The sequence below is a fragment of the Sorex fumeus genome, unplaced genomic scaffold, assembly GCF_029834395.1.
Source record: "Sorex fumeus unplaced genomic scaffold, SorFum_2.1 ptg000032l, whole genome shotgun sequence".
Classification (NCBI taxonomy): domain Eukaryota; kingdom Metazoa; phylum Chordata; class Mammalia; order Eulipotyphla; family Soricidae; genus Sorex; species Sorex fumeus.
Genome location: NW_026606089.1, coordinates 12262252 through 12281038, shown reverse-complemented (window position 1 = coordinate 12281038; position 18787 = coordinate 12262252). Strand labels below are relative to the sequence as shown.

General features: G+C 49.4%; 1 protein-coding gene across 2 annotated transcripts in view; it reads left to right on the top strand.

The window, feature by feature from the left end:
• The window catches only part of KREMEN1 (kringle containing transmembrane protein 1), a 74603-nt gene extending 59358 nt beyond the window's left edge, over positions 1-15245 (top strand). Inside the window, exons 4-9 of one of the 2 annotated variants that reach the window (XM_056116580.1) lie at positions 1727-1851; positions 4881-5034; positions 9900-10232; positions 11020-11181; positions 12377-12461; positions 14580-15245. In XM_056116580.1, the coding sequence (XP_055972555.1) occupies positions 1727-1851; positions 4881-5034; positions 9900-10232; positions 11020-11181; positions 12377-12461; positions 14580-14748 (1028 nt within the window). In that variant the 3' untranslated portion in view covers positions 14749-15245. The remainder of the gene's footprint in view (positions 1-1726; positions 1852-4880; positions 5035-9899; positions 10233-11019; positions 11182-12376; positions 12462-14579) is intronic. The other variant, XM_056116581.1, reaches the window with a different exon arrangement.
• The last annotated feature ends 3542 nt before the right edge of the window (positions 15246-18787 follow it).

Genomic DNA, 18787 nt, shown 5'->3' with positions numbered 1-18787 from the left:
AGGAGAGTAGATACACGGGACAGATAGACTGCTGCATAGCTGGAAGCCTGTCTCATGAGCAAAGGCAGCTGGAATAGAGAAGGGATCACTAAGAAAAAGATGGCTGGAGGAATCGGTCGGAATGGGAGATGTGTGCAGAAAGTAGATCAAGGACCAAACATGATAACCTCTCAGGGTCTGTATTGCAAACTATAATGCCCAAAAGTAGAGAGAGGTTATGGGGAATCATATCTGCCATGGAGGCTAAGGGGGGTTATACCGGGGATATTGGTGGTGGGGAATGTGCACTGGTGGAGGGATGGGCGTTTGATCATTGTGTGATTGTAACCCAGACATGAAAGCTTATAACTATCTCACAGTGAGTCAATAAAATTAATTTAAAAAAGAAAGAAATATTTAAAAAGTCAAGAGATCAAAAAAAGTAGTCCCTTAAGGGGGGAAAAAAAAGGTAGTCTCTATTCCACCTCCTCTCATAGGGAGGGAATGACCCAAGGCCAAAGGGAGATCTTCAAGGGCAAAATTTGACAATTATTTTCCACTGTTAATTCATATACTCAGATTAGATTTCTTTATTCTCAGGTAATTCTTTTCCTACTAGACCAACTAATTGTATGGTTGTATAGCACCAGTATGTTCACGCTAGTAGGCTAAATAATTGCTTCTCAAACTCAGAATCTTTGAATATGTTACCCTATAAGGCATGAGAGACTTTACAGATATGTTGAAGTCAAGGATTTTGAGATGGGTAGAGTACCTGAACTATCCAATTAGATACGCTCTAATCATGCCTGTCCTCAAAACAGAGGCAGGAAGGTCAGTCAGAGTAATAGGGTGGTGGAGGCAGAGGCTAGAATGGTGTGACCACAAGCCAAGGAATAGAGATCATTTCTAGAAGATGGAAAAGCCAAACCCTTTTAGTCTTTCTGATCTCCTCAGCTATAAGATTAGAATTCATACTGTTTTTCAGTTGTGATCATTGTTGCTTTTGGTTTGGTTTTGGGTTTTTGGACCTGCGATGGAACCCTCGTTGGCTGTGTGGAAAGCAAGCCCCTTGCCCACTGCACACTCTCTCCAGCCCTAAATTATGCTATTAAGCCATTACTTTTGTGGCAGTTGTTACAATAGTAACAGGAAACTAATACAAATTCACAGACAGACTTTGGGGAAATACATTTGTGGAGCTGTATAAGAAACAAAGCAAGCACAGGCCAAGGGCTTTTCCTGCCTTCTCATGACTCTGAAATGTCATTTCAGCTCTCTGTTTAGGAAATTATTCACAGTTATATTCTGTGCTAAATGAACATCGTAAGGGCCAGGGAGATGAACACATATTTTGCATTTCGGAGGGCTATGTTCAGTCCCAGTTCCTAGGAGCACCCCCATCACCAGGTGTAACCCAAAATCCAAAGCAAGACAAACAAGAACATATTGAAAGGTTAAATAGTTTTTCCATAGGGCTAGTTCAAGGTGAACCTGGGTCTCATACTTGTCAAAATAAACAAAAACATGGGTTTATCACAGGACACTGAGGCTTCCATTGAGACTTACTGCTAATAGAGCCAAAGAGATAGTACCCAAAAAAGAGAGACTTGTTGCTTATAATTTGTTTGTACCCCAGGAGTGGAAATATTGACTGAGATTAAAGCACCTGGCATAAATCACTTTTCCTTCTTGGTATTTCACAGCCAAATGTTGTGAAATTCTTTTGTTTTTCTCTTTTCTCTAGTGCCTGGAAACCTTGGCTGCTACAAGGATCATGGAAACCCACCCCCTCTGACTGGCACCAGTAAAACATCTAACAAACTAACCATACAAACCTGTATCAGCTTTTGTCGGAGTCAGAGGTTCAAGGTAATAACCATTGCTGTATATCTGTAGAAAACATAAAGTTGTAAATACAGTCTTCTGAAATAACTCAAATGCATGTGTGTAGTTGTATATTGATAGTTGTATAAATTAAAAATCTATCAATGCATACATTCTTTTCTACCAAGTTGGAGGCAGAGTAAGGCTTATTAGTTTAAGGAGTACAAAACTCTTGCCTAAAAACTGAGGAAAAGAGAGAGGAAAATCGCCCAAAACTGCATCTTTATTTGACCTCTGGCAGTGTTTATTTCTTTGTGCCCTTCTTTGTTATAAGCAGGGACATAGCTGCTTGTGCAGGGAATCTGGGAATAAGCCAGGGAAGTGATATTTCCTTAATATGTTAAGCAGATCCGGCTGGGATACCAGTCAAAATGTCTTTTCTTCCCATCCATCCCTCTCTATGAAATTCATTTGTTGACTGTTAAGGTTCAGTAATGCCTGTTAAGGTTCAAATTGTATAAAAGTAGAAGGAAAATCGGAATCCTACCTCTCATTCTTCTTTCCTTACCTCCTTCAGTTATCCAGTCAAAATCCATTGATCAAGTCCAAGCAGGAGAACCAGCTGGCAGGGCCCAGGACCTTTGTGGGGCTGTTGGCTTAGTAAGGCTTAAATGATTGTTTGCTTGCAAAGGAATTGAGCTTATAAGTTAAAAATCTGATGCCTGGAGCCAGGATTAAGTCCTGAGCAAAGCCAGGTATGAATCAGAAATCAAAAAATAAAATAAAATAATTCCACTTACATTAGCAGAAATTGGGCCAGAGAGATAGCATGGAGGCAAAGGCCCCTGCCCTGCATGCAGCCTCACACAATCCCAGTTTGAGTCCCCGGCCACCACTTACAGCCCCCAGCACTGCCAAGTACACTTGGTACACTTCCTTGCATAAAACCAGGGATTCCTGTGAGCTCCCCTCAACAACACCTTCCCCAAACTAAAAATATTTTTAAACGTAGTAGCACAAACTAAACAAAATAGATTAAAGACCTCTACACCAAATACCATTGCAAGAGAAAATTAAGCAATGCCTGAATAAATGTAGATATAGATATTCTTCATGGATTGGAGGACTCAATATTAAAATGTCGTCAGTTCTCAGAAATCTAAGAATCCTTTTAGATTTTTGAAAAAAATCAATTAGCTAATACTAAAATTTACATGGAAAGACAAACTAGAGTGACCAAAATAATATTTGAAAAGCCACAACTCTGGATATCCTCCCTGATCTCAGGACTTTCTGTAAAGAGAGTGGTTTCAGTCTGGCAGTGGTCATGGAGATCAGGAGCCAGCAAATGGGCCATATCCTGCTACTTACCTATTATTGTAAATAACTTTTCGTTGAAACATAGCAATGCCGATTTGTGTATGTGTGTGTGTAGACGAGGAGCCAGGGGCGGGGAGGTGGTGCTGCGCCTTGACCCTAGGGCCTCATATATACAAAGCGTTTGCGCTACCAGTGAAACACAGCCCCCACCCCCATCCCTCCTCTGTATATATTTCATGCTACAACAGCAAAGTTGAGTAGTTAAGGAGAAACTCTATAGTACACAAAGCTGAAAATGTTTACTATCTGACCTTTAATAAAAGAAAACATGTTCAATCCGTGCAACAGCTACCAATGGGACCAAATAGAGTATGGCCAGTTGCTTTTTGAAAAAGATGTCAAGGTTCTTCAGTAGGGAAGGGGTCGTTGAAATGGTTCCAGATGGGGGGGGGGGGGGAAGTTATTTATGAAGAAAAACGAACCTATATCCTCAGATTACACCAAAAATTTAAAAGATTTCTTAATTATGCCACTGGAAAGGGAGCTGACTTGTGAGTGTAAAGATTGATATTCAGATTAGTGAGATAGAAGTGGTGGGGTGGGGGTAGGTGGGGCTTCAAGCAGTGATCAGAAGGCCTTGGTTCTGTGTCAGCCTGAAGATTTGATCCTCTGACCCAGTGTTGCAGTGCTGCTTGGGCCCAAAGGCACTAGAAGATTTGGTGTCTAGAAGGCTTGTTGCCAGTTCAGAAACCAACATCTTTCTGTTTCCTTACATGGTGATGAGGGAAAGAGAGTTTCTTTTTATAATAAATATATAAAACACTAAAAATCCCATTCACGGGGCCGGAGTGATAGCACAGCGGGTAGGGCGTTTGCCTTGCACGCAGCCGACCCAGGTTCAATCCCCGGGTTCCCATATGGTCCCCTGAGCATTGTTGGGTGTGACCCAAAAAGGAAAAATAAATAAATAAATAAAAATCCCATTCATTCATCATGCTCTAGTCCCCGCTCTCCTTCAATCCTATCACATGGGGGGGGAAATGGTTTTTGAGAATTAGTTTTTAATTCTAATTCTCAAAATTTTAATTCTAATTCCATACAGCTGAGGGTGAGATACTCTATAGCTTTTAACAGTCTTGAAAAGGCAGTCAGATGATCCCAAACTTAATAATAGTTCAACTTTTGTTATTTCAGCTTTTCACTGAAGTAAAACTAAAGGCCTTTTTGTTTTTCAGTAAGGTACACGTTACGTGAGATATTCAGCACTTTATTATAAAGTATTTCTCCATTTTACCCAGCTGTAGGATAATATATGTGCAGATAATGTAAGGTAGACTAGGCTAAGTGTGCTGTTTAGTAAGTTATATTCTGCTTGTGACATTTTCTATTTACAGTGGGTTTGTTGGAGTGTGACCCCATTGTAAGTTGAGGAAGACCTTTTACAATTGTGGAAAACTGGTCAGTGATTGCCAGGGGTGAAAACAGGAATGTCACTGTGGTCAATACAGTTGTTAGATTTTCTGATGGTAGTCATTCTGCCCACATCATACATTCCTAGGAGGCTACAATCGAGGTGCACACAGTGAAAGGAATGCTCACAAAAGGGGACACCTGCTTCATGAAATGTAAGACAAGGGAAGAGAAAAGAGGTTTGCTCACTAGGGCTGGCCCTGCCAGGCTCCTGCAGGCACCCTGACCCCTACCCTCACCCCCCAGACTAAAGTTAACCATGTGATGCTTCTCTGTTATGGCAGTTTGCTGGAATGGAATCTGGCTACGCTTGCTTCTGTGGGAACAATCCTGATTACTGGAGGTACGGGGAGGCAGCCAGCACTGAATGCAACAGCGTCTGCTTCGGGGATCACACCCAGCCCTGTGGTGGTGATGGCAGGATCATCGTCTTTGACAGTGAGTACACTGCATGCCCAAGGCCCAACGCCCACTTTGGTCCAGCGCCCACTTTGGTCCATCAAGCCGATCTCCTTTTCCTCCCTTTCTATAGTCATTAATTTGCTTGGCAAGACTGACTAAGCCCCTGGCTCTGGCCAGTCACTGGCCTGACCCTGGGCATGTATCGTTGTACAAGGCTCCACTCTTGCCACTCTTGAAAACTGCATTAAAATGAAAATGAGAAGAAAGCACATGCTTGGAGTTGTTGAGTTCGCGGACAAAAGAGTGTGGTCCTTTATGGCGCCATCACTTTCCCAACACCTTGTTGTACCTGCTGGGCTACCCAGCCCCTCATCCTAATCCACCTCAGCCACTCAATGCTAGCCCCCTTGTGAGAGCCACAGTACTGTGCAGGACTGGCCAGACTTAGAATGGTAAGAAGGAGATATGCATTTGAAGCTGAAAAAATACTTCTAAAATAAACTATAGTCAGTAGTATCCTTTTTACTCATTAGGCTAAACTAGACACAGTTGAAAACTTTATGAGTCAGAGCAGCTTGGTTTTAGGTAAAAATGTCTTGCAGTGTAGTAGCTTTCTAGGACAGCCATAACAAATTATCGCAAACTAACTTGAAAAAAAAAAACCCAGAAATGTATTCTCTCATTGGTCAGGAGGAAGTTAATAAATTAAGGTCATGTTAGGACCTCCCTTGCAAACCTCCAGGAAAACATTATTTTTCTCTTCTTAGCTTCTGGTCAGGGCTGGCCACGCGTGGTGCTCCTTGGCTTGCAGCCGCATCACTCCACTCCCGCCTCATTCACATGACAGTTTTCCCTCTGTGCCTGCCTCTCTTGGTATTTTGATCCCCTTTTAAAGACTGATCACTGGCTTTTGGCCCCACCCCAATCTAGTACAGCTTCCTGCTGACTCTGTTTTGTGAGTCAAGACCCCATTCCCTAGTAAGGCACCCGGCAGCAGGACTTGAGCATATAACTGGTGAACCCCCAGATCAACAGGTTTAGTGCCTGTAAACCCTAACCTAAGTTTACAGCTTTGACTCTGTCTAAAGTGTGTGCGCTGGGGCTGGAGAGGTAGCACAGCGGGTAGGGCGTTTGCCTTGCACGCGGCCGACCCGGGTTCGATTCCCAGCATCCCATATGGTCCCCTGAGCACCGCCAGGAGTAACTCCTGAGTGCAGAGCCAGGAGTAACCCCTGTGCATCACCAGGTGTGACCCAAAAAGCAAAAAATAAATAAATAAAGTGTGTGTGCTTGGTGGAGAGAATAGAAGGATTGGGAAGCAGAGCCCGTGTGGTCATTTATTGGTCTTTTCAACCAAATGTGCCCAGTGGAGATGTCCCTGACTTTCACTACGTTTCTCAAAACAAGTGCTCAGTTTAATGCCTGTGTTGCAGCTAAAGACTGAACCTTGGCTAACATATGAGGAAGAATAGGTGGCAGGAACTGGAGAGATAGTACAGAGATGAAGGTGCTTGCCTTGCATATGGCCTGCCCAGCTAGATCCCTGACACCCACTCTGCATACGGTCCCCCAAGCTTCACCAGGAGTCACCCCTGAGCACAGAGCTCAGAGCAACTCCAAAGTACTAGGTATAACCCCAAAACCCCCAAATTTAAAAAATATAAAAATAAAAGACTAGTTAGCACATTATATGCACTGCACATTTAGCCTTTCATTTTCAGAGTTCACTGTATCAGCGGTAGGGCGTTTGCCTTGCACGCCGCCAACATGGCCGGACCCGAGTTCAATTCCTCCGCCCCTCTCGGAGAGCCCGGCAAACTACCGAGAGTATCTCGCCCGCACGGCAGAGCCTGGCAAGCTATCCGTGATGTATTCGATATGCCAAACACAGTAACAACAAAGTCTCCAATAGAGACGTTACTGGGCCCGCTCGAGCAAATCGATGAACAACGGGAGGACAGTGACAGGACAGTGACAGTGACTGTATCACAGTTATCTGCCTTAACACTTTAACCCAAAGTAATGTTTGCTCAGTTTACAAATTACCTAACATACTATAGCAAAAGAAAAGAAATACGCATTTATTGAGTATTACATATGTTAAGGCTTTATGTAAAGGTAAAAGGTCAAGGCCCTCCCGTTGATCGTCGATTTGCTCGAGCGGGCCCTTTATGTAACCTATCACAATAGGTTCTCCTGGCCCGATCTGCAGAAGGCATTATTATCACTCTGCTTTAACGAGGCCATGGAAAGGAGCCATAGCTTGCCAGAGCTCACACTGCCCTGAAACCAGGTACTAGTCAGTAAACAAAAGCAGGGTGGGCCCTGTGGGCTTCCCACCTGATTTTCTACCTAAATAGAATGGAATGTTATTTTCTTTCAGTGGAAACTAAGAAATCCAGTAAAAACCTGAAACCCTCACACATTGTTGGTAAAAATGTTAAATGAAACAACTCTATGGAAAATAGTCTCAGCCTCCCAAAATGTGAAATGGATCGTTATTATCTTTTTTTCCTTTCTTTCTTACAAACTTTCTTGTGTCCAGGGCTGACTTTCAGTAGACTGCCTCAGAGCTGCTGTGCTAGGTACGAACCCTGACCCAGAAGCAGGTCCTCTGAGAATAGTTTAGCACCCGGTTTCCCATGAATGTGCAGTGTTTGGCAGGCGAGTGGGCAGCTGTCTTTCTAGCCACACCCCAGTTCTCGAGATAAGTGGTTCTCCACACTGGACCCCAACAAGGGCAGGGACTGTGTGGGATCAGCTATCCAGGACCAGCCAAGTCTCCTGCAGGGCTGCCCTATTCTGCCTGGGCAGGATTCTGATGTATAGGCTTTCAGTCATAATCCCACAGAGGGTAGCTTACAAATCATTATCTTAGAACCTAATTGTTCCTTTCCTCGGTATGTACCTGAGACAGTTGAAAATCTATGTTAATGCAAAAGCATACATGAATGTTTATGGCAGCATTTATACATACGTATATATATAACATTATATATATATATAGAGAGAGAGAGAGAGTGTGTGTGTGTGAGAGAGAGAGAGAGCTCAAAGTGGTACCAGCCCAGGTTTTCATCACTAGACAGAGAACTTTTTCCTCATTATATGGTACATCCATACAATGAAATATTATTCAGTCACAGAAAGGAATAAAGTACATGATACAGTGTGATGACTCTTGAATTATACTAACTGAAATAAACTAGATACACATTTTATGATCTTATTTCCTTTCTTGGCAGCCAAGCAATGGAATGTTGTACATTTCTGGATCCACTGATTAAGATTTATTTCCTGAGGCACATCAATTATTGTTTATGTCTACAAGCAAACTGCTCATGCTTTGTATCTGAGAGAAGCTGTTTCAGCTGATGCCTGGGGCTTATTCCTATGGAAACTGACTGAGCTAATCATAAAGAAGGCTAAGGAGATTTTATTTTTCATTTATTAATTTGGGGGAAGGCCACACCCAGCAGTGCTCAGAAGCTATGTGTTCAGGAATACCCTTGGTGGTATCTGGTGCCTGAGACTGGAACCAGATTAAAGGGATACAGGGCAAGTGCCTTAATCAAGTTCTCTCTCTCTCTCTCTCTCTCTCTCTCTCTCTCTAGAGAGAGGTTTTTGTTGTTGTTTTGAGAAAGGTTCTAAAGAGACTTGATGGTAGTTCAAAGGGTTGGAGTATGTGTCTTTCATGCAGAAGCTTCAAGTTCAGTTCTTCATACCACATGGTCCCCTGATACCACCAGGTGTCATACCTGTCCCCCAGCAGAAAATAGCCTAGCACACCCACATACCTGTGCCTCCAACAGTGACTCCTTAAAATTAAGTTCTCTTTATTGCCTAGAAGTCACAGCTTTCTGTTGGGCTGAAGAGAAGTTTTGAGCTTTTTTCTTATTGTTAGGATGGAAGCAGTATTCTCTTCTTGCTTTTTGTGTCCTACAGGAAAACAGAACTACCCAAAGACTGCTTTGGTGGCAACGGGGGAGGAGGGGAATTTGGTGTCACACCTTGTGGAGTGACCCTAGCAGTGTTTGGGGAACCATTTGCAGTGCAGGGATAGAATTCGGGTCAGCTGCATGCAGAGCAACACCTAATCTCTCTGGTCCCAAAGACTTCTTAAATCCCCTCCTGATATTCCCTCGCAAGGGCTTTTAATTCTGGGTCTTGATCAAACTTCAGTGCTTGAGATTTGGTGAGGTGATTATATCCCCTCTGACTCTGACAACCCAAAAACGGGAAGCCAAGAAACCAAATGTGCCGAATGCACTGCTCAGAATCTAATGTTTCTTCATGTAGAAAGACGCTTTCTGTGTCACAATTTTCCGCTTGGAAATAAGTTTGGAGAGTGGTACAGCAGGTACGGTGTTTGCCTTGCACACAGAAGACCCAGGTTTCGTTCCCAGCACCCCTGAGGGTCTCCCAGGCCCCACCTGGAGTGATCCCTGAGTGCAGAGGAAGGAAGGAGCTAAAAGTGAGCTTTGCACATCCATCGTAAAGCCCTTCTGTGACTTGGTCTCACAAGGGCCTCTTCTAGAAGAGGATCCCGTGTTTTCAGGTACTTTATCTTTTGTGTCCTCACATGGATACTGGAGGCAGCAGTGAGAGAAACTGGAGGCCTGACAGAGCAAGGCGGCCCTGGGGATTCCCTGGCCAGCTGGTCCTGAACCCAGACTCTCTGTCTCCAGCCTGGCCCCACCTCGCTGCTCTGCAGGGCGGTGTGTTGGTTCTGAGGTCTCGTGGGCAAAACGAGAAAAGGCCCCCCTCTCGGTGCTTCATTTGGTGATCCGATCCTGAAACGGAAGACAGGCTGCTCTCAGGAGGACGAGGTGTTTGTGTCCAGCGGAAGAGTCCGCGTGTGGCCGAGCCACGCCCTGACGGCCCCATGCTCTTGTCTCCTGCAGCTCTGGTTGGCGCCTGTGGCGGGAATTACTCGGCCTCAACTTCGGTGGTCTACTCCCCTGACTTCCCTGACACCTACGCCACGGGGCGGGTCTGCTACTGGACCATCCGGGTTCCCGGGGCCTCGCACATCCACTTCCGCTTCACCTTGTTTGACATCAGGGATTCCGCGGACATGGTGGAGCTGCTAGACGGCTACACCCACCACGTCCTGGCCCGTTTCAGTGGAAGGAGCCGGCCACCTCTCTCCTTCAACGTCTCGTTAGATTTTGTCATTCTGTACTTCTTCTCTGACCGTATCAATCAGGCCCAGGGATTTGCTGTCCTGTACCAAGGTAAGACTTGTGCACCCCCTGGGAGGTTCCCCTTGCACACTGCTGAGACATCCGGGCTTGCAGTCCTTGTCAGGAAGCCCCGAGTTAGAAGCTGTCCTGTCAGCTGGTGGATTTCCCTCCCAGTTTTATACGTGTAGTTTTTATGACACGGGAAAGAGGTGAAGAAGCCTGTCAGTTTTGCGATTTTAGCAGCTCAGATGAAATGGCAGTTTTTATAGGAGGGCTAAAAGGAGGAGCTAAAACAGGTCAGGTTAGAAAGCCCCAGGGATCACCAGGCCTGTCCTCCTATCCCCGGATAGGCCAGTCAGTCCCAAAGATTGGCTTTTCATCTTTCTCCAAACCCCTCTCACAGACACATGTCTGCCAACCACAAGTAGCATCTAAGTCCGAGTCTTGATTGTGGACAACAAGGACCTCAAGAAGAATTTAGTTCACATGTGCCACAGGAAGTCAGAGGGATAAGAGCTCCCTGCAAGTGGAGCGGTCTTGAGGAGCAGAAGCGTTTATGTGCATAAGATAAAGGGAGCTGACTCTGCAGAGGCCCAAGGGTAGGCAGCCGACCTAGCACGCTCGCATACCCAGGCGAGTGAGTAGAGGCCGGTACCTCCTTCCTCTGCTCCCCTGGATGCCACAGCCTGGCAGGCTCTGCCTTAGCCAGAAGAGTGAGTAGAGAGAAGTGCTTTGAGAAACCAAAGAAGACAGTCTTCTCCTCAAGCCAGCTCATCCTCCACAGCACTTGGTTGTCTCCTTCAGCGTCACCCCCAGTTCATTTCTTTCAACCTTGCAGCTGTCAAGGAAGAACCACCACAGGAGAAGCCCACTGCCAACCAGACAGTGGCCGAGGTGATCACAGAGCAGACCAACCACAGCATCAGTGCCGCCCGCTCCTCCAAAGTCCTCTACGTCATCACGACGAGCCCCAGCCATCCACCGCAGACCGTTCCAGGTAGCAGTTCCCGGGCACCATCAAAGGGGGTGGAAGAGCTCGAAGGCAGCATCCTGTCAGTCATAGAAGCTGAGCGCTCGTGGGCAGTACTCGTTCTGCAGCAGGATGTTGGCTCTGTGACCTGTCAGATGTCCTGCTCTCTGAGGGGTATTTTAGCGTTAGTTTGACTTGACTCCGTAAGCCTTAGGAAACATGCTTACTTCAAAATATCTAGCACATGGCCTTTTGTGCATGTATTTAATCAACTGATCCAGTGACTTTCTCTTCTTTAATTCAGAAGGTAGGTAGGCACTTTAGAGTTCCAGGGATTATAGACAAGGACCATGCTGTGAACCAAACCCAAACCAGGCTCTCCTGGGTCTGCAAGTGGGAGGAGAGAGCAAAGAATCCGAATTAAAAGTCAGGTAGTGAGAATCCGGAGAGGGACTGTGGGCACATAGTGGTTTGGTGGTTTAAACTAACTGACTTGGTTGGGCATAGACTTCCCGTTCTCTCTTCAATGCCAAGGAAGTTGGAGCCTCTGTAAGTTTCTCAGACAGCAGAGTACCAGTCCTGAAGACCCAGCCTAGAGATTTTCACCTCACAACCCCCTGCAGCCCCTGCAGGACCCACCACAGATGGTCAGCAAGCAGGCCAGGCCTCCAGGGCATGCTCTGCCTCCCTTGTTCATGAGCCCCGCTCACAAGCACTGCTCCTCTCGCACATGAGGAAACGGAGGCCCAGAGAGTCCATGTCACTGATATTTGGCCCAGTGGAAGAGCTAGAATACATATCTTCCTCCCTCCTTTCCTTTCTACTTCCCTTCCTTCCTTCTCTTTGGTTTGGGGGCCACAACCATTATTGTTCAGAAGATACTCTCTGTGCTCAGGGCTCGGTCCCAGTAGTATTTGGGGATCCACACAGTGCTAGGGATCAGACTGAACTCTTCGCCCTTGAGCTGTCTCTCTCTCTCTGCACCACTCTTTTCTACTGAGTCTAGTGTACGTGGGGCCACCTCGCTCGCCTCGCTCTTCAGAGGGAGCTCTGGATCAAGGTGGGAGCGTTCAAAGGCTGCCAGCCAGGCCCTCAGCTGCATTGGGGTGACTGCACCCCTCCTCCAGGGAGCTCTCACAGGACACAGGCGCCTCTGGGCAGCCAGCAGACGCTTCTGCAAACAGCTGTGCCGGTCAATAAATCTTGTCTTTTTCTGCCATTGCAGGATGGACAGTGTACGGCCTGGCAACCCTCCTCATCCTCACAGTTACAGCCATTGTAGCAAAGATACTTCTGCACGTCACGTTCAAGTGAGTATGACAGAGCTGCGGATGCCAGAGGGGAGGGCTCAGAACCTCCTCAGGCAGCCTGGGATCATTTGTCTGGGTACGACTATAACATCAGAGCAGGATTCCAAAGCCCTTAGTCCCAGGCAGCCGAAAACAACACACATTCCTCTTTCTCTGGAGAGTGAAAGGTACAACTGCACAAATCTCACTGAGGTTGAAAGATCGCTTGCTCCAGTGGCCAAAGGATACAGTTTCAAGGAGGATTGAACAATCCGGGCATAGGGAAGCAACGCCTTCGATTTTTTTGGCTGCACTGGCCCCTTAAAGAGATCTTTATGCAAAGCAAAAATTCCTGGGACAATACCACGCATGTTTCCTGGGGCCTTCTAGCAATTGGGGGAAGTCTCAGGAAGAGATTCTCACAGTTGTTAGCTATTATACACTAGTTATTTTAAGGCAGTTATTTAATAAACTTAAAGAAGCTTCGTCCTGTAAATCTGGCCAGTTCAGAAAAAAATGTCCTTCCCTTCCCTTCACTGGTCAGAAAAGAGACTCTGTTGTTGGTGCTCTGTATACGCCAGAGGGGAGTGCTTGCTCATTTTTTTCTGGGCCTTACCCGGGATTTCCCCTTTTCAAGGCCTTCCTGTGTGTTCCTGTCCTGTGAGAGGTTCTTCTTCCTAACCTTGTCACCTGCCCTCTAGCACAGACAAAAATGTATTCAATTCTGACACGCCTCCTGCCCTAGCGTGCTGCTGTTGGCTACACTGGGACCCCCCCCCCCCCCATCAGCCTCTCCACCCTGTACCCTACGGAGATTTGTATTTTAGAAAGTAAATCACTTTCTTTTTTTTTGTGTTTTGTTTCTGTTTTGGGGGCTATCGCCAGCAGTGCTCAGGACTTTCTCCAGGCTCTGCAATCAGGGGTCACTCCTGGCGAGCTCAGGGGACCATATGGGATGCCGGGAGCCAAGCCCGGGTTGACCACCTGCAAGGCAAGCACCCTGCCCACTGTACCGTCACTCCAGCCCCCGGATCGTTGTATTTCATAGGGAACAAGCACACTCTCCAATGCCCCATTTTGTTCATTCCCGTCCCCACCTCCTGTTACTGTGCCTGGAGGTCACACATACTCGGTGCTCACTGGAGGTCTCGCTCTTAGGTTGTGGTGCCCGAGCACCTTTTGCTTGAGTGTCACGAAGGTCACACCCTTGGTTGGGCACATTTGATTGCAGTGCATCAGAGACCATGTGCCTTGTGGTAGGGCACAGGCCCTAAAAATCAAGTCTGGCTCCCGGCTCAGCCGGGTAACCCTGGGCTCCGACTCTGGTGGACAGGCAGGACCTCTCCCAGCAGAGTGGGTCTACCCTTATCCTGCTTGAGCTAGAAGGGGTGTCGGGAAAGTCTCGTTTGAAGTCAGAGCTGTTCCGTTTTTTAAAGAGTTTGAAAAGGCCCGATCTTTTAGGCCACCCTTTTCAGTTGGAATATTCTGCTAGAAAGTCATTTGTTTGACTGAGCTGGCGTCTGCCCATGCACTCCCATCCCCTAGGATGTGCTTTGGTTTTGTTTTTGTTGAACCGTGGTGAGATACACAGTTAAAAGTAACTCTTCATTGGGTTTCAGTCATATCATGTTACAGCGCCAGGCCCTTCACCAGTGTCGATTTCCCAGCACCAGTGTTCCCAGTTCCCCCCACCCCTGCCTGCCTGTATGACAGGCGCTTTTCTTCTCTCTCTTGCTCCTCCTCCCTCCCGGCCTCCCTCCCTTCTCCCTGCGCCACCCCTCCCACCAGCTTTTGGGCATTATGGTTTGCAATACAGGTACTAAAAGGTTATCACGTCTATCCCTGTACCTACTTTCAGCACTCAGTTCTTACCCAAAGTCATCATTTCCAACTGTCATTGTCATAGTAGTCCCCAGTCTGTCCTACGTGCCCTCTGCCCCACACATGCTGTGGCAAGCTTCCAACCGTTGACTGAGACGTGTTTTAGACATGCAGTTGCCCTCCGGATCTTCAGAACTCAAAACGTGGCTCAGTTCCCTGAGCATCTGAGCATTCCATTCAGTGGGTCTGTCATGAGATCGTAGGTTATATTGGACACCCTTCCACGCTACTTGAAAAACCGTTATTTTCATTTGACAGGTCCCATCGTGTTCCTGCCTCAGGGGACCTTCGGGACTGTCATCAAGCAGGGACATCGGGGGAAATCTGGAGCATTTTTTATAAGCCGTCTACTTCCATTTCCATCTTTAAGAAGAAGCTCAAGGGCCAGAGTCAACAAGATGACCGTAATCCCCTTGTGAGTGACTAAACGCCCTCTCCCCGTCCAGGACACAGGCCCTCTGAGTTCCAGGCTGCTGGGACACCCCCACCCCCAGGTCCAGCTCCAACTGACTCTTCCCTGCATCTCCTCGGGCCTCTGCAGGGGCGCCCTCCGACATACCCGTGGGGGTGCCCTGCCACAGGCTGGGCCTAGCCTGGATTTGTCCTGGTTCATCGCTGCACTTAGGAGAGAGACTCAAGGTCGCGGGGTCTGCGGGGGGCGCTGTGTATCTTTCTCTCTCTCTCATCTAGGAATTGGGGCACCAGATCAGCCCTGGGACTGGGATCATGGGATGGTTGTGCCCAGCTCACCTGGGCTGTCACCGAAGCCGGATGGGGGGGTCCGTATTGTGTACATTTTCTCTCTGTTTTCTCCACATGCACCACTCTGTCCACTCTGAACAGGGCCAGGGCTCTCTGGGGGTTGACCTGGTCCTGATCTCTTGGACATTAGCACCCCAACGCCTTAAAGAGGACCCAGGCTCCGGGTCTCTGTTCTCTGAACCCTAGACTTTCTCCTGTGCGAGAGGGTTTGTGAATTGGGCCTGGTGACCCCCATTCTCACTAACCCTGACGCCTCCCTCAGATGTGCTTTTTTCTATCATTTGTTTTCCTAGTTGGGTGACCAGAAGAACGAGCTCAAGGAGTGGTTGCCTAAAACGTCCTTTCACTTGTTCTTGCAAAAACCTTTACTGAAAACTTCTAGTGCCACTTGGGAACTCCCTGTCGGATGGGATTTGTCTGACCTTGCCCCTGACCAGTCACGATCCTGTGGGGCCTGGCCGGTCTCTCTGGGGTTCTCCGAGCCAACCGTCGGCTCAGAACAGGGAGAATAAGTACCCGGGGGCCGGGGAGCGGAGAGGCAGTGCTGTTTGAGTCACAGTGCCAGCGGCCTCCCTTAGACCCGCCCCCTCTCCCTGCAGTCCTCTCCATCCTTCTCATAAGACACAGCTGGGTGAGTGGCCAGGTGGGTCCGCCTACCCTCCGGTGGTCTTGGGAAGTGAATCAGGGGCTGGCACGAGGAGCGAGATGGAGGCCCTGGGAACTGGAGCCCCTCCAAGGAGAGGCCTCCTCAGACTGAGGGCAACAGCTGAGCGAGTGGCCGTGTCTCACAGCCTGACTCTCCCAAGGGCCTCGTGCCTCTGGCCTCCAAGGCCTCCAACTTTTGCCTAAATCTCTTGTCCCCTCGTCCACCACCTACTGGCCCTGCCCAGGGTTCTGCCTCCTGGCAGCTTGCCTCACCCACTCCCAGGGAGATGGGAGGGCGGTGGGGGTCGCTGCAAGGGGTCTGCAGAGAGAGGACACTTGGCAGGCATGGGGGGGACAAGGATCTGGCAGGCAGAGGGGCTTTCAGAAGAGGGGATGGAGCAAGGTATCTGTAGGAGGGTGGGGGTGCCGCCCTGGGACGGGGGGAGGGGGGGCAGTAGGCAGGAGCTGCTCGCTGCACATTTCACCCTCTGATCCCCAGAGCAGCTGTCTGCGGGCCCCTGGGTCTGGAGAGAGCCTGTCACGTACAGAACTCCAGGAAACGCACTGCCGTGCGCCGTCTCCCCCACCTCTTCCTGGCCTGGGCGGCATCCGCTGAAAGCAGCGCTCACAGTCAGGTGTGCGCAGTCACAAAGGGCCCCGGGCTGGGAATGGAGCCATGTGCGGGCGAAGAGAATGTGGAATTCGGCCCGGGAAGGGCGGGCCCTGCCAGGGACAGTTTCCAGCTGCCGTGGGCTTAAACTGATGGTTCCTTTCTAAGAGATCCTGAAAGGGTCACACGCCCACACCGCCCACCTCACGCTCAGTCTGTCTCACAGGCCCCCGTGTGTCCCCAGCCTGCCTCTGGCACTGACCTTTCCCAGAGAGCCGGAAGTGCAAGGAACAGCCCAGTGCTCTGCTTCCTGCCAGGCCTGCGTGGCCAGGATGGCCCTGCCATCCAGGGAACAGCCGTGGGAAACCCTAACCAGCCCCGGACGCAAGCAGGCAGGCAGGCGTGAGCCATACATCGCCCCAAAGTGAGCCGCCAAGAGGGGTGCCGCAGGCCGCCCCAGACTGCGTTAGCTCCTGTGGGATAAAGTGTCCCCAGAGAGGTGAGAGGTGAGGAGAGGGAGGAGTGCTTCCTGGAGCACCGCACCCCAGGAGGAAACGCTTGCTGTCTTGGAAACAAGGAACAAAGTAGAGGTTGGAGGAGAAAAGGCTGGAGGTCCCAGCAGATTCTGCAAGAAGAGGGGTGGGGTTTGGGGGCCACCGCCCTGTCCTGCTCCACTCCTCACCCTGGGGTGACAGAGGAGGCTGGGAACAAGCCTCAGGGCTGTGGCTGGTCAGGCCGCCTGCTCCACGTGGACCTGCACCACTCGGCCCTCACGGCACAGCGTCCTCTGCCTCAGCCACTGCACCCTCAAGGGCTTTCACAGTGACCACCTTGGCCTTTCGAGAAGCCAGACCGAGGGGCTATTCCCCAAGTGTCGCGCGGCTGACAGACCGAAGGATCAGGGCTGGAGCCTGGGCCGCCTCCCGTCCTCCGCCGTGTCAGAGCCTCCCTCTGGGGTGAGCAAGGTAACCCAGTGGCTGCAACTTCTCAAGTGCGGGCTCTGGCTCGAGATTCCTTGACCAGAAACTCACCAGATCAAAGCACCAGAAAGTACAGCTGTCCCGGCCCTCGGGCCAAACCCACGGGGCGTGCCCGGGCAAGGGCTCACCCACACAGCCCATTGTCCGCCCCCAGCTCCCGTTGGCCTGACCCGGCTCAGGAGGCAGCCAGCCTCGCCAGCCCCCGTGCGTACCGGGCACTTAATCCCCCTGAGCACTTATCAAAGCCGCCCCAGAGAGCCTGGTTTCCTCTCCTGGTCGCCACCCGAGATCTCCCACAGAGTCAGGCCAGCTCCCCACGCAACTTGGCACCCTTTGGACTTCCAGCCTCCGGTTGGGGCGTTTGATGTCTGCTTTCGCTCCTCTTGCCTTGGGAATTGTTAACCTTTCGATTGTCTCCCCCGGTGTCTGTGTTTACCTTCCTCACTCACTGTTCTACCTCCTGGCCAGGTCTTTCAGCTTTGCTACCCTGGCATGAGGTGTTTTTCAGGCCTTCCCGCCATAGCTGCCTCTCCTCAGGCTGGCTGGTTGGGGGCACCGGGCCTCCTTCCCTGCCTGCTGCCCCCAGGCAAGACCATCCCACGGACCTGCTCTTGCTGCAGTGTGGGTATGGAGGGAAGTCCAGGGCCCCCCTGCCTCTTCAGACGCGAGGGGGCTTCACAGACGTGTGGGAGGCCCGTTCCCTGCCCCCACAGGGCACTGCCACCTTGGGGTGCAGGCAGCAGTCAGACCTGCCCACTTCCAGACTCGCCGTCTGGGGGCTCTCGACTTTGGGTACCAAGGCTTTATTTGTAAATAGGCTCTTCACATGCAACTCTGAGGATAAAAGAGAAACATCGTGTATTTTGAGTTATAAGATGAAGTGTGACGCACTGTATACAATTTAATATATATTTTTAGGATTTTGTTATTTAAGAAAATGGAATGTAATGCTACTTAACTTTTACAAAAGAGAGAAAAAAAATGTTATTTTTACCGTCTGGAGAAAATAAATATTCTCATTGTTGTAGAACAGCGAGGGCTCTTGTGGTTTTTCCCCCTTCCCTTCCCCTCGTTGCGCTCCCGGTGGGGGAGCGGGTCACGCGTGCGTGGCAGTCCTCACACGTGCTGGTGGGCGTGCGCTTGTGCACTTGTGGTGGTGCGGAACCACACAGGTGGCGGTGTGGGCAGTGCCTGGGATGACACCCGCTGTTCGGATGCCCCCCCCAGAGAAACGCTGTCCCGAGACTGCTCCTCCAGAGCGCTGTACCTCCAGGGATCACACCCAGAGCTCGCACACTTGAGCCACTTCCCCAGCCTCTTCCTAGTCGTGCAAATGCCAGGCCCCAGCATTTAGTTTGTTTTCTCTGTAGCCTCCAGATTTTGGCAGGTGTCATCGTGGCTTTATGTTTTGTTTCGGCTTTTTTTGTTTCGCTTTGGAGTCCTCCCCAGCAGTTACTCAGGGGCTACTC